We start from the raw sequence: 14,301 nt of genomic DNA on the forward strand, positions 1-14,301 counted from the left end.
ATTGTTAAGTCATGTGAATGCACTCAAAAATAAAAAAAGTATATTTTCAGTATCATACACTTTTCATTTCTTTATTCGGCTCCTGGAGTTTGAGGGTAAATGCTGGTTTTTAAATTAGGGTTGATTGATGGTTAAAAACAGCACAAAGTGTCTGCGGTCTGCTGGCAGTGGTTTTATTGGTTTATTTTACGACTACTCCTTCCAAATGATGTGACAGAAGAGCCATCTGTCCAGAAAAAGATGGGTCAGTGAAACTAATGAGCTGCCAATACGGCCCATTTGGTCAGAGAACAAATACAAGGATTTATTCTAAAGTGCTTCTGGCCTCAGAGGACGAAGCACTCGTTAGAGCTGTTAAGACTTCATTAAAGAAGTAAGAGAAACACATTCCAGGTACTTCTCCTAACAGCTAGTAGGCTATCGGTGTGTAGAAAATAGTCTCTGCTCAAAATGTGGCAGTGTGTTACAAAGAGAAAGCCTTTTTGTGTTTAATTTCCAATACTTCTTTAATAAAACAAAACACAAAATCAGACACATACATATCCCACTCATTGTTTTCTCCCCACAATAAATTACAGTGAAAAAACAACCACACTGCAAACAGACTGAACAGAGATTCACTGTAAGCTGGACGACATAAGAAATGACATTTGTGCTGTAAAGGCTTCAGAATTAAATTGAATGTGGTAACATTCTCAGTCAGAGACGCCAAAACGTTCATACAGTATTTTCAACACTATGTTAACATCTTTTTGAAAGGGTAACAATCATGTGAAAGGAGGCTGGAGGCTTTACAGAGTCTTAGGTGGAACAGAAGCTAATTTCTGCTACTGGAGAAGAAAAGAAATTGCCATCCATAGCTTAAAGTTTTGAATTTCTAAATCAAACATCATTGAATTATTAGGTAGAAACTTTGAGATAACTTAAAATTTCAACTTTGCTCCATCAGGCAATTTTTTTTCTTTGATTCCTGCAATTAAGCTTACATAGGTGGAGGAGACCAAAACTAGAGATAAAAGAACTTGGAGTCACACGGCAGAAACGAGCTTTACTCCCAGTGAATATTCATGTTGTCTGCTGTTAAATCAAGCAACACTTTCCTTACCATTTTTAATGACACCAACTTGGATTGTGTCACTTTTGTGAAAACAACTTTAGAAGTTGTTTGTACTGTTCTCAACTGGCTTAAAAATAGGTATTGCAGGTTTTTGGTCCATCACTTGAATTCACTTTAATAATATAGGATAAAAATACCATGCTACTGATTCATTGTGGGATATTTCCCATTAATGTTTTTATTGCGGCTCCATGGGCTATGTTCGTATCCTCAGTGTCAGAGATAAGGGTAAGGGAGAAGTAACAGAAATGCCAGTGATTAAACGAGGAGGTATGTTCTCCTGGATATTCTTTTTTCCAGTGTAAGGTTAGGTACACATAATCACTACAGATTGAAAAAAAAAACTGCAATGTGGGACTGAAACTGAATACCATCTGGTCACTCCTCGCTGGCATCAGAGGTAAATCCTGCTCTGCAGAAAGCCCCAATATAAACAGTGCAGAAATTCAATACTGGATTTGACTGGTAAAGTGGCACTATGGTGAAAACCAATGGGCATCTGTAGTGACGTACCGACAAAGCACACTAGGATCACTACCTCGTGATGCTACTATCTCTAATTCAGAATTAGGAAAGATAGTGAAAGTAATTTTAACATGCTAGCGCTACTTTAAGCTACAACAGATACAGAGTTAGCTGTGCACAGAGCTACTGTAAGGCCCTCCAGAGTTTCCTCTGAGGCTTGATGGGGTTGTGCTATTATGTAGCGTGAAAGCCCTTAAAGAAAAATGGAAGTCAGAGTTGGCATATTTTACCAGAAGGATGTAAGGCTAAGTTGTTAAAGCAAAGAACAAATTAGAAAAATACTACCAAAGTTCCCCTGAGCAAATTCATGCCCTTTTTCCTCATTGGTGTGTTTCAGTTTGGTCCACAGAATGATATTCGTAGGGATGGACTAGAACAAGGTTTTGTGAACATCATGTGCTGCTGTTCTAACTAAGATAACTCATTCCCTGTCATACCTCTGAAGAAGGTAAAGCAGCTCAAGACCTCATGTCACAAAATTTTGTTATGCAATTCTAGATTCTAGATGTCTAAAATCTAATATTGTATTTTACAGTTCTAGCTCTAGAGCCCGGCACTCCAGAATGTGACAGAAGTCTAGCCCTGGAGTTCTAGATTTTCCTTCCCAAAAAACATTTACGTGTTTAAACAGGATTTTAGTTGCTTTAATATACAGAGACTGGCAGCTTTACCCATTTCTGCCTTTTTTGTGCTTTGTTACTATTTAACAGGATCCCTACTGAGAGCCCAAAGCTCTCCTTGTTGGTCCGAGATATAAATGCCCTTGTGGATGACAGATTTGATTAGAATCTGAGGGAAGCAGCGAATAATGTGGCCTGGAATTACACTGAGACAGCCATAAAAAAAAGTGAAGCAAGCCATTGAATATTTAAAGAAAAAAAATAAAATTTGGGCTGTAAACTTGGACTCACTACCCCAGTATTAATGTCGACTTGGAGGTCCTAACATCCTCCACTCAACTATACCACCACAGGACTCCTTCTAAGACAAACAGCATTTTAGAAAGTGTCAAAAATCCAATCGGCTATTAAGATACTGTATATTGAATGTCAGATCCAGCATATACTGAAGATAAATGTAACAAACACTGACACTTTCAGGCAGCGACAGCTAGTGGGAAGGAAGAAAAATGTTGAAAACAGCAGAAAAGAGAAAAGACTGGTCCAAATACCTTAACCCTTCTGGTTCCAAAATCCATAGAAAAATATAACTCGCACTTAGTTTAAGTATAAAACAACATATATGTTAGAAACAGGAGTCTGTCCTTATCGTAGAAAGAAAAAATATTGAGGCAAGCGGTTCCTCTCGTTCACTCCGCCCGTCTGAGGTCTTCGTTGATTGGTAGCAATAAGGCACGTGTGACTACTGCAATCCTCCACCATAGTCCCCTTTGTATGAGACACCAGTAACCCCACAAAAGCTTTCATTTTATCCTCGTCAGATGGGCTGCAGCGCTGACAGCTTCACTGCCTGAACAGAGACAAGAGGCATCAGAAAGAAAAGACTCAGAAAAGAAAAAACATTAGACAAAAGACAAGTCATTTAACAGGACAAAGAACAGTCTGGAGTTATTTAACAACCAACAACGTGAAGCTAATTACACATTTTCCCCATCCTGGCAGCACGGACATAACAGGCAGCTGAAGCTTGTACAAGCACAATGTTCAACTGCTCTCCAGTAACGTTTAGAGAGAAACCCGCCCTCAAAACAGAGATTAAGTGAAGTGAAAAGGTCGACATCCCACCACCAACAACACAACATCAGTTTGACAGAAGAGGGCGCTGTTGCAGCCAGAGCGCAGAATTAAAACAGAATTATCTGAAGAATGTGCAAAAAACATTATCTATCTGATTAGAAGTATGGCATACCAAAGTGTTCAATATGAAATATGTGAAAAAAAGAACATAAAATGGAATAATATGAATATAATGGAGTTTAATAGAGCCCATTCTTATGGAAGTAGCACAAACAAAATCCAAGCCAAATATATAAAATTTTGTTTAAAAAATTATTATTATTAATTATTAAATAAATGTCAAAAGTCAGAAATTTGAAATAACAGCCAAGATATTAATTCATGAATTTAAAATTCTTAGAACAGAATTCAAAAATATGAAAAACAGCTAAAAAAAAAAAAAACCTCAACATTTTTTAAATGTAATTTTAAAAAGCCAACATTTTAAAAGAACTTCCCATTAATCCCTGCTTGACACTTAATTAAAAACAGTAAAGTGTTTTTGAATAAAAAAATAATTAAAAACATAATTGTATTTGTATTTGAATTTGATTTTCAACCAACTGCATTTATCAGTTTAATGATAACGGCAAAATTTCAAGCTAAAAGAGTTAAAATTGTATGAAAGGAAAACTAATTTTAAAAAAACCCAGAGTATTACTAAGAAAACAAATGTAAACAATATTCACAGTTCAACCACAGTTGAATTATAATAAAATTAAATTAATAATAAATAAAATAAAATTGTATTATTATTATTATTATTATTATTATTATTGTTTTTTTTCATGTACTTTATATTGAACACTTTGGGCTTCCATATTTTAAATGAAAAGGAAACCCCATTTTTTAAAATATTATGTACAGAAAATAATTGAATTTGCTCGTCCGTCCATTCGTACTCACTCGGGGCAGACAGAAGTGTTGGCACGTGGCCCTATCGCAACAACAGACTAGACTGTAGGAGAGGAGACAAGGTGTAAAGATTAGTGCTGGCATGGAGCTGCCATGTTGTGGAGCAGGAGGGAGGTTATGAGTGTTAGTTTTAACACCGTCCTCACAGTGCACGTGTGCGTGTATATGTGTGTGTGTACCTTCTGCCGGCTGGTCATCCAGCTGCGGATGGTGGGCACGAGGACGGAGCCGAGCAGGATCTGAGCCGGATGGTAGATCAGGAGAGGGACTGAGATCAGAGAGAGCTGCTCGTAGCCTTCAAACACGATCTTCAACATGGGGATACCTGTGATTAAATAAATAAGGAAGACCTCATGGACTTTAAGCTAACCCTCCATTTAAAATTAGACTTCAGAATGAGATGCAGGGCAGATGAGATAACTTTGTTCACTTCATGCCAGCTCCGACCCGGAGCTCACCACCGAGCTCAGCGCTTCAGAGGCCTCAGAAGCTCTTTCTAACTCCTTCAGATTTCTTTTTTACCCCCCTCTCCTCTCTTTACTTTCAAACTTAAAACTCCACTGAGCTCTCGGGAGACACCCAACACTTTATACAAGTTTTTGCACGCATGCAGGAGCTCTCTTCAAACACAACTTTGATGTGAAGTTTCTCTCTAACACAAAATCTGAGCATCTAATCTGGATGTCAGACGCAGCGTGTTATTGTACTATATGCACCCACCCAGGGTGAGAGACTTGTGTGTGGAGCAGAACATGATGGCGACGGTGTCCGCGGGGCTGAACCTGGAGCCTGGCCTGCAGAGACAAATGGGAAGTTAAAACATGTCATCTGTCACCCTCCAGACGGTTTGCACTTCATGCCTGCAGGTGGTGACCTTTAACCCCAGTGCAAAACGCTGGAGCAGTTCTTATTGTTTTAGGGAGCCGATACATGGAAATAAATACTGAAAGCCACTTCATGTTACTAAATAAATTACATTTAAAAAAAATATATTTAGGAAAAGATTTCATTAAATTTCTGGGCAGAGCTATGTAAAAATAATAAATATAATAAAAACATAAGGACAGGTTGAGAAGGAGGAAGCTTACCTGGTGGAAAAGGCAAACGTTAGCAGCATGAAGCTGATCTGGATGGAGAAAACTGCAGAGAGCGAGAAAAAATAGGAAATTTAACATCTTGTTTCATATTGAGCTAAAAACAACATTTAGATGGACTTTTAGCAGCTTTACTTTTTAAATTATGAAACATCTTATAACAATAATAACAACAATAAAAAAAATAAAAAGTCCATTCATGACTCCAACAGTCCGTAGAGTGACCTCTGTGGTGGAACTTCCTTTAGTAACGGTTGATTTTACAAGTTTAGTATTGAGTTCTTTGATTGGCCCCCTTTTGGATTGACTTTCCAATAGCTTTTCTTCTACACTGCAGCTGCTTTGCAGCTGTTGTAGTCTTTGCTACACATCTGTAAAAGAAGTTGTGGGAGTTTGTTCATTTGTGATTTATCATGGATTTTTATTCTAAATTAATAAAAATGTATGGATATTGAGGTGTATTAGTTCTATACATTGTCTCTGAAATTGTTCATGTTCAGAGCAGCTAGCCTGAGGGGTAAAATAAAACACCACACTGTCTGTGAGTGAATAGTTTTACATGTTAATAGTCTATAAATACTGTTTCTATGCTTGTGTTCAGTCAAAACACTGTAAAGTGCTGTAGGTCCACTGTTAAGACACAGCGACCCAAGTTTTTATAAAGCTCTCTTCTAGCTTTATTGTATCTTAATGTATTTGTGTCCCTATACTCAGCACTTTGTTCAGTGGTTACTGTTTTTTTTTTCCTTTTTTGAAAGTGCTTTACAAATACAGTTAGCTTGGCTAGTTCCCAAGGTAAAATTTAGGATTACACCACATTAATGTTTATTTGGATGAGAGCTGTAGAGTTTTTTTATGGTCATTTGGCGCCCTCTAGTGGCTGATACAAACTAGAGCAGTCAACTGGGAAATATTGACTACTGCTCTGTTTATTAATTTGTGATATTTTTATTTGTAAACCACACTGGGATTGTCAGATTGTAAATAAAGGGAACGTAAAGTCTTTTTGACATCTTTTACCAGATGCTTGCGGTGGCTGTAATCACTTAAACATTGAAAAGACTATGCTAAAGAAATCAGGTTCTGACAATTATACTGACTCCTGGTTGACAGTGAGCAACATGAGCTAACATCAATTTAGAAACTAAGCCTGCTTATCGCTAACCTCAATAAACGACCAGCTGTGAGCACAAACACAGAGTATAAAAACACTGGATGTGAATTCCAGGTCTGAAAGGTGGACTTCCTTAAGCCTGCATTATTTTTAATGACCAGCAGAGGGAGACTCCTCTGATTTCAGGAACACTGGCAAACCTGGCAAACTGCTAACTTAACCAAACACAATCATTAGGAGTTTTTTGGTGCAGCACCTTCTTTGCCACTGATTTTACCGAGAGCCAGAAACTTTTAGAAACCAATGCCAACCGATCAGGAAGTGCATGTTTCCTTAGCAACCAGAGGTTAAATCATCTCCATCATGGCAAACAACTCTTGAACAATCTATTGAGATCAGTTGGTTCAGCTCAACGCATGTTTATGGGAAAACAGTCCTTATCTGCCTCCATCTATGTTCTTAGCAGACAGTTTCCTTGAAAACTATATGGGCTCATGGCTACGGGCCATAAAGAAAAGGAAGATTAGTCAGGACTTCAGTCATAAATCCAGTAGTCAGTTGTTTGGGGATCTGATCAGGATCTCTCCTGGATGCCTCACTTCGGAAACTGTACCTTTGTATATCAAGAACTCTCTGTAGAGATTATACATCTCATGTGGTTTAATTAAACCATGGGATCCTAGGAAGAACTGGAGAAGGAAGCCAAGGAAAGGGATATTTGGAGTGTGCTGCTTAGCCTGCTGCCACCACAACCCAACGTCATATTACAGTTTTGTTTTTGGTTTTTTTGATGCAGCACCTTCTTAGCCACTGATTTTACCGAGAGCCAGAAACTAACGTCCAAGTGCACATTTCCCTAGCAACCAGAAGTTAAATCATGTTCAACATGGCAACAAATTCTTGAACAATCTATTGAGATCAGTTGGGTCAGCTCAACGCATGTTTGTGGGAAAACAGTCCTTATCTGCCTCCATCTATGTTCTTAGCAGTTTGCTTGACAACTTTATGGGCTCATGGCTACGGGCCATAAAGAAAAGGAAGATTCAGGACGATACCTGTGGTTGCAAACAGCCTTTCAGTGTTAGAAGGCTGTGGGACAACAGCTCTCTGGCCTCAGTAACACTTTCCTGATGAGCTCATATTCTCAGTCACTGGTTTCAGGTCACACTGAATATAACATGAAGCCCACTTGAATGTTTGGGTGTTCTCCGAGTAACAGAGGAGAAATGTATTCAGGAATGCTTAAAAAGTTCAACTTTACTCAGCTTTTCAGCACTAGCATGATTATTTTTAAGTACTTCCTCTGATAGTTTAGTTCAAATTTACAATTTACATTTGATTTCCATTAATCTGCCATTGATGACACGCAGAGGGTGTACTGACTGATAAGGCCGACCAGCAGCAGGCTGGTGGGGTCCAGCTCGATGCTGGGGTTACTGAAGGTTTCGCAGAAGGTGGTATAGATGATCATGAGGAGAACAGCGCTGCTGATGGCGCCGAACGGGGGCTTTTGCCTTTCCAAAAACTCCCTGAGGAATCTGCGACAAACCTGCGCACAGCCAAGGAAAACAGATGATTTAGCGTTCAGACAGGAAGTGCGTGTCTTTAGACCAAGCCCGCAGGACGTGCGCCGCTTCATACCTGCCCCAGGATCAGAGGCACCACCACCGTCATGAAGAGCTGAGAGAAGATTGAGGAGAAGGGAACGGAGGACGAGGAGCCAAGCTGGAGGAGGAAGAGGAAAATAAATAAATAAATAAAAGTATCAAAAGAAATACACAAATTATTGACCATATATATATTTTTTTAAAACTCAGGCCGACACAGCTTGGCTTGAATCATTAAAAAAAGAATTAATTGTGCTTCATTTCAGTTCTTTTATGATTAGTTCTGATTGTTTTATGACCCTTGGTTGCGTTGCGTCGCATTTTGTTACTTTATGTCTGTTTCTGGTTGTTTTGTGTTATTCTGTTTGTATTTTTTTTGAATGAGTGTCATTTTGTTGTTGTTGTTTTTATTTACATCTCTTATTCATCCTGCGTCTATCGTTTTAGACCATTTATGGTCCTTTGTTCACATGCTTATTTGTCTCTCTATTGATATTAAAAACCGTCACCTTGGCTTGGTGTATAAATTAATTTGGCTTATTTTCTTTCTTTTAAAAGTAAGGAAAATAAAAACTCATCAGTTATTTTGTGAGTTATTTAATTATTTATTTGTACATCTTTTAAAGCTCTTTTGGTTCTAATTTTATTCTGATTTTCATTTTTATTGTTTTGTGACTGTAGTTGTGTTTAATGTCCTTGCGGTCATTTTAAATGTCTTTATGGTTGTTTTGTGTGATTATTTTCGCTCATTTATGACCTTTTAGATCTCTTTTTGTATTTAGTGATATTTACTTTACATACATACTTATTTAACTGGACATTAAACAGCAATTGGAAACAAAGTTTAAATGTATCTATTTTTTACTTTCTTCATATTTGGAGCAGGACTGGTTGCGGTTTGGTAAAGATGAAAAAATAAAGAATAAATAGTTGCTTGGAGCGTGTCTGTAATTTAAAACAGATCATTTTGCTTGTTTTATGTCTCAGTTTGGTGGCCGTGGGTCTGTTTATGGTTGTTTTATGTTCATAACCCGACCAGCACGTCCTTACAAATGTCTAAGTCTCGTAAGGCGTCATTTGGCAGGCGAGACTTACAAAGAGCAGCAGCAGCAGAGGAGTGACAACAATTCCCTGCAGGGAGAAAAAAGGAAAAGAGAAATCAGGATTACAGCTTTGACTCTTCGTTCATTACTGCAGGATCCCTTCATCACAGTCTCAATCCTCCAAGGAACGTGAAACAGAAAAAAAAACTGTCTTACCAAGAAGCTTCCAAAAGCAGAGTTGAAGATGGCGGCGGCCTGCACAAACACGCATTCAGTTTATCATTTTGGTGACACTGCAGGTTTAATCTGACCTGCTAATCTTTGTGTTTGTGTTACCTCGTTGCCTCCGACAGCCTTGGTGAGAATAACGGCAGAAGAGACTGGAGGGGGCATGCAGCTCACCGTCTGTAACCTAGGCAACCACAATATACACAGGGCGAAGAAGAAAGAGGAAGATGAGGATGAAACAGATCTGAGTCACTGCCTGCCTCCTCAGAGGAAATTGTGAGGATGGAGGAATGTTTTTCACTAATCGGGGGAAAAAAATATGCAATACGATGTCACGCAAACAGGTCTGCACAGTGGGTGGGAGGGGCTTGTGTGAGAGTGAGATGACCATGTTAGGAATACGTCCCCTTTATGCCTGAAGCATAAAGAGTTTAGAGCCGTCTGAAGCATGGGATTGCTTCCATAGAAAAAAGGGTTACAGATTTCATAAATCTATATTTTCTTTACAACTGATGATACAAAATGAACCAAATCATCTCTCTCCTAGGGCATCTCCTCCATCTTATGCGGGAGATAGTCCTGGGTCTACCTCTGAGTCTCCTCCTGGTAGAACCACCTGCTGGAAACACCTCAGGTGGGAGGCAGTCGTGTATATATAGTCGTATACTCCTCCATAAAAGGAAAGAAGGCCAGGAAAAGAAAGGAGAAGGAGACAGTTGAGGTGGCAGGATGGGCCTGTCCTTATTGATAGAGCCACGGTACCGGATATTTACTCTGAAAGGTTTAAGTATTCTAGTAGAGACCTGAAATTTTACATGATTCTTGTTCATGATTCAACCATTCACAATTTAGAATTATGAATTAACCTAACTATAATAATGTTTGTTTGTTTTTTAAATTTGATGACTTCACATGGATGGACCTCGAAACCAAACTGTGAAAGAGACACACACACACACACACACACACAGGCACGCGCACACACACACACACACAGGTCCTACCCTCTGAGCAGCCATTGGTCGATGGCGGTAAGTGCGAGCACTTTGAGCAGCAGCCAAATGGCGAGTGGGAAGAAGATGAGGGTGAAGCACTGAACAAAGAGGTGGAGCCGCACGTGAAGCAGCGCGCTGGTCAGCTCCTGCACACAGAGACGGAGACTCTTCCAAACTGCACCTGAATGCAACACTGTATGTTTCATACCTGAGGACAGAATCAGGATGGGAGCAGCTCACCTCCGTTTTCAGCGACAGGCCGCTGTTGAAGAAGATGAGCGAGACGGCGATGTACGCTATGGTGACCTCTGGCTTTAAAGGACCTGACAGAGAGAAACAGATCAAACTTTAAAATGTGACATAGTCTTGATTATATATTCTATTTATAGTTTGTTATTATTATCATTATCATTATTATTAATATTAAAATTTTATTGTGGTTGTTATCATTATGTTTGAACAAAGTTTTTGCAACATCTCCTAATCTTTAACGTGCGAATAGAGGTAAAGATCTTCTAATGGCATCTGATGCAGTTTCACCTCAGTGCTTTGTGAGGTTGACGTAATGGTTTAATAGGATCTAGCTTTCAGTTGGTGTCTCTGGTTGAGCTCTTGAGTTGTTTTCCTCTTATTTATCTGTAAGGACCTTCTCTGTTAGGGTGTGCAAATTTTCCTCTTATATTGCTTGTATTACCTTTGGGGTTCCACAAAGTTCCATCCCGGGTCCATTGTTATTTTCCTTTTACATCCTTCTTTTAGCTAGCATTTAATCTTTTTATGCCATTTGTTATCATTTCTAGATAACCAGCTGAAGGCAACTTAACTGATCATCCCGGATTACTGACTGACTCTCCAATAATTACCTTGTTTTAAACTTCATATAAAACTGAAACAAAGACTGATCGCACCAAAACTTATGTCTCTAACCCAGCTACGTTATCCATACACGCAAGTTTACCAAAGATGAGAGGCACATGTCTACTAGCCGACACAAGACTAACGTGCAACTGTTTTCAACACAACAGGAGCAAGTTAAAAAAAAAAAGAAAAGAAAAAAAGCTACACCTGTGCAGATGTCATACCTCCAAAGCATCAACCTTGCTGTCCAAATGTGCTCCAAAATTCAACATGCGAATGGCCGGAAAATACTTAAGACTTCTAAATGTGTAATGTCACAGTGACTTTGACCATCTTTTATATACAGTCAATGGTACCACTGATTAAAGTAAGAGACCAGCAATTATAAGCAAGAAAACCCACTGATGAAGCCGGGGTTTACGAGAAGCGCCTAAAGGCACCACTCCGAGAGCAACGTCTTATCTAATCTACAGGAAAAATAAGCAGAGGGGTTATCAGCTCCGATGGCGGCTGATTTGTAGTTATCACGACTTCCGCTTTTTCCACACTCAGTTTACTGGGAGTAATTAAAAGATACCGATAACGTGCTCGTGGACGCGCACACAAGAGCGCGGAGCGGAGCACGGACGGAGGGTTGACATTACCTACCTACTGAATGCAACGTGTCACTATAGCGGCACTCCAGGTACGGACACGGACATAGACACACACAGACACACACAAAAACAAGGAACCACTTTGTGACGTAGAGCCTGGCTGTCCCAGGGCCAGTAACGCTCTGAAACCGCCACATTCCACTGAAAAAAAATCCTTAAATTTACACTTTGTTAAAGTCTAACAAAGCCTCCATTCATTACACCACTGCGTTATACATAAGTAAAACCAACAGCATTTACACTTTGTTTCGGCTTAGGTCATATTCACAGAATAATACAACTTTAAGCAGATAGTCAACATTTTGTCTTCAAATTTCGGGGAAACAGCGCTAAATAAAGTCTAGAAGTTGATAATTTATGAAAGATCAAATGTTACCAGGTAAATTGGCCCTGAGCCGATTTCTTTTGTGATTCCTAACGATTGACTTAAGGTGTTAAGTCTTTACGTGAAAGATCACCTGTGGCCCTGAGAAAAAAGTAAAAGGACTTGAAACTCTTTCAAAGCCTGGCAGTAAAGTGCCGCAAACTGATCACTTAATAACCTGAATATTTGTTAATTTTGCGTCGTTCAAAGCGTGAACACATTTTAAAGCAACACCAGTGAACTTCAGTGATGAACTTCCGACCCTCTCACCTCCTTTCACTCCGATGCTGGGCTGCAGCTTGGCCGATAAGATGACCAGCACGATCCCGATGATGAACCACTCCTTTCGTATCCTCGCCAGGAGGCCCATGTTTCAGCTCGCCGGTGGTCCACCGGCTCTCCCCGCCTGCCCCCCACGGTCACAGGCAGCCGGGACAGAAGTTCCCACAACTCCAGTGCTTCTTCTCCGGAGCTTTTACTGTCACAAAACACAGGCAGAATAAGCCGAGGCTGCTTCCGGACACATGGGCCCAAACTGACCGTAATGACCAGACTAGAGGCGCAGCGACTAAATCATTACCGTAACACCACTAAAAGCAGCACATCACGTGTGTAACGATCGGAATCAGGATCATAACATATAATAATCCCTGAGGAAATTACGTGTGCTCCAAGACAATAACAATAACAGACTGAACTAATTCAATAATACAACATATTACAAAGTTTACAAAATATGAGCTCTAATATATACAAATTGCTCAATTATAAATAACAAGAATATTACAGAATATACTTTATATTTCTAATTGAGTAATTAAGTTGGTAACTAAATAAGTAAAATTTTCAAAGATAAAAATCACAAAGTGCTTCACAATAAACCAGAAATATCATTAAAATATTAATATAAAACAATGAAAAAATTAATTAAAATCTTGTTTCTATAGAAATGCCTTTAGGTGCTTTTTAAAAGAGTGAATCAAGTCTTAATTAACAATTTAATTAATAAATAAATGATGTAAATACATACTGTATGTATTTACATACATACAGTATGTATATATACACACACATATATATGTGTGTGTGTGTGGGTGTGACGTTTGACATCTTTCATTAAATATTTAAAATGCATTAAATATATACATTTTATCAATTATTTTTAATTTGCAGGAAATAAAGGAAATTTTAAAAATGACTTTTTTTAGTGAATGTGTGATAGTTTTAAATAACACCTTTAGCACATTTCTTTATTTCTTTATTTGTATACATTACTCATTTTCAATTTCATTTGATGAAAAATGTAATATGTAAATAATAAACACACTTTAAATAATAACAAATTTAAACACAAGACTACATGTTAGTATTTAGTTCCATTATTTATGGATTAAAAAATACAAAACAAGTAAAAGTACACATAATACTGTTATAAATAAAGCTTTGTAAGAAACAGGTTAAGAAACAATGGATGTAAGGGTCAGTATAACATTAGCACATTTTATTAAATATTGAAAAAGCTATTTATTAAGAATATGCGCCATTTGTTGAACTACAAACAAATAATTATAGTAAACTTTTAAAAAAATATTTAGAATATTGTTATGATGAGGGACTGTTTTAGGTGATAAAGTCATGAAAAATATTTATAAAAATTAAAGTTTCCATTACAGTTTTTGTGTTGCCCTTTTATCAGTTAGAACATAACATGTAAATAAAACTCAAATCCTAGACCTCATGCTTTGATGTCCATTTCTCTTCTTTCTACACTTTCGTTTGCTAAGTTTCAGACAAGTTTTTAATGCTTGAAAATGTTTAGTTTTAATAACAATGACAATAATGATGATAGTGCATTTTATTTATTTTGGCGTCTTTTAAAACACTCAAGGTCACCTTACATAGAAGACTTGTAAAAAATAACCAATGACAAACAAAATATATATCAAGTTAATAAAACTAATTTTTAGCACCTAGTATAAAAACTGACATTAAAACATTACAAGTGCTTGAGTACAGATGAATTGTGTGGTTGTAGTACATTGTTGGCTA

General features: G+C 38.1%; 1 protein-coding gene across 2 annotated transcripts; it reads right to left on the reverse strand.

Moving 5' to 3' along the window:
* Window positions 1-725: 725 nt before the first annotated feature.
* On the reverse strand, window positions 726-12,836 carry slc10a7 (solute carrier family 10 member 7). 2 transcript variants are annotated; one of them, XM_005461226.4, is made up of 13 exons: window positions 12,523-12,835; window positions 10,615-10,697; window positions 10,384-10,520; window positions 9,488-9,563; window positions 9,368-9,406; window positions 9,204-9,239; window positions 8,143-8,226; window positions 7,885-8,050; window positions 5,382-5,433; window positions 5,014-5,087; window positions 4,473-4,618; window positions 4,285-4,336; window positions 726-3,112 (listed from the first exon to the last, which is right to left on the reverse strand). In XM_005461226.4, exons 1-12 carry the CDS (start codon window positions 12,620-12,622, stop codon window positions 4,316-4,318), a joined length of 1,014 nt encoding a protein of 337 aa, XP_005461283.1. In that variant the 5' UTR covers window positions 12,623-12,835; the 3' UTR covers window positions 726-3,112; window positions 4,285-4,315. The 2 variants fall into 2 exon arrangements, with proteins under 2 accessions (XP_005461283.1, XP_003456524.1); XM_003456476.5 differs by lacking the exon at window positions 4,285-4,336 and having other exon boundaries at window positions 12,523-12,836.
* Between the last annotated feature and the right edge of the window lie 1,465 nt (window positions 12,837-14,301).

Source organism: Oreochromis niloticus, linkage group LG3, assembly GCF_001858045.2.
Source record: "Oreochromis niloticus isolate F11D_XX linkage group LG3, O_niloticus_UMD_NMBU, whole genome shotgun sequence".
Classification (NCBI taxonomy): domain Eukaryota; kingdom Metazoa; phylum Chordata; class Actinopteri; order Cichliformes; family Cichlidae; genus Oreochromis; species Oreochromis niloticus.

Bases quoted from the DNA above. Each gene is read 5' to 3' on its own strand.
- slc10a7 (XM_003456476.5), bottom strand. From the start codon at position 12,622: ATGGGCCTCCTGGCGAGGATACGAAAGGAGTGGTTCATCATCGGGATC. The intron at 9,240-9,367 runs GTAAGACAGTTT...TTCTCCCTGCAG, and splicing joins CTGCTTTTGGAAGCTTCTTG to GGAATTGTTGTCACTCCTCT. The intron at 8,051-8,142 runs GTATGAAGCGGC...GGCTGTGCGCAG, and splicing joins TGCCTCTGATCCTGGGGCAG to GTTTGTCGCAGATTCCTCAG.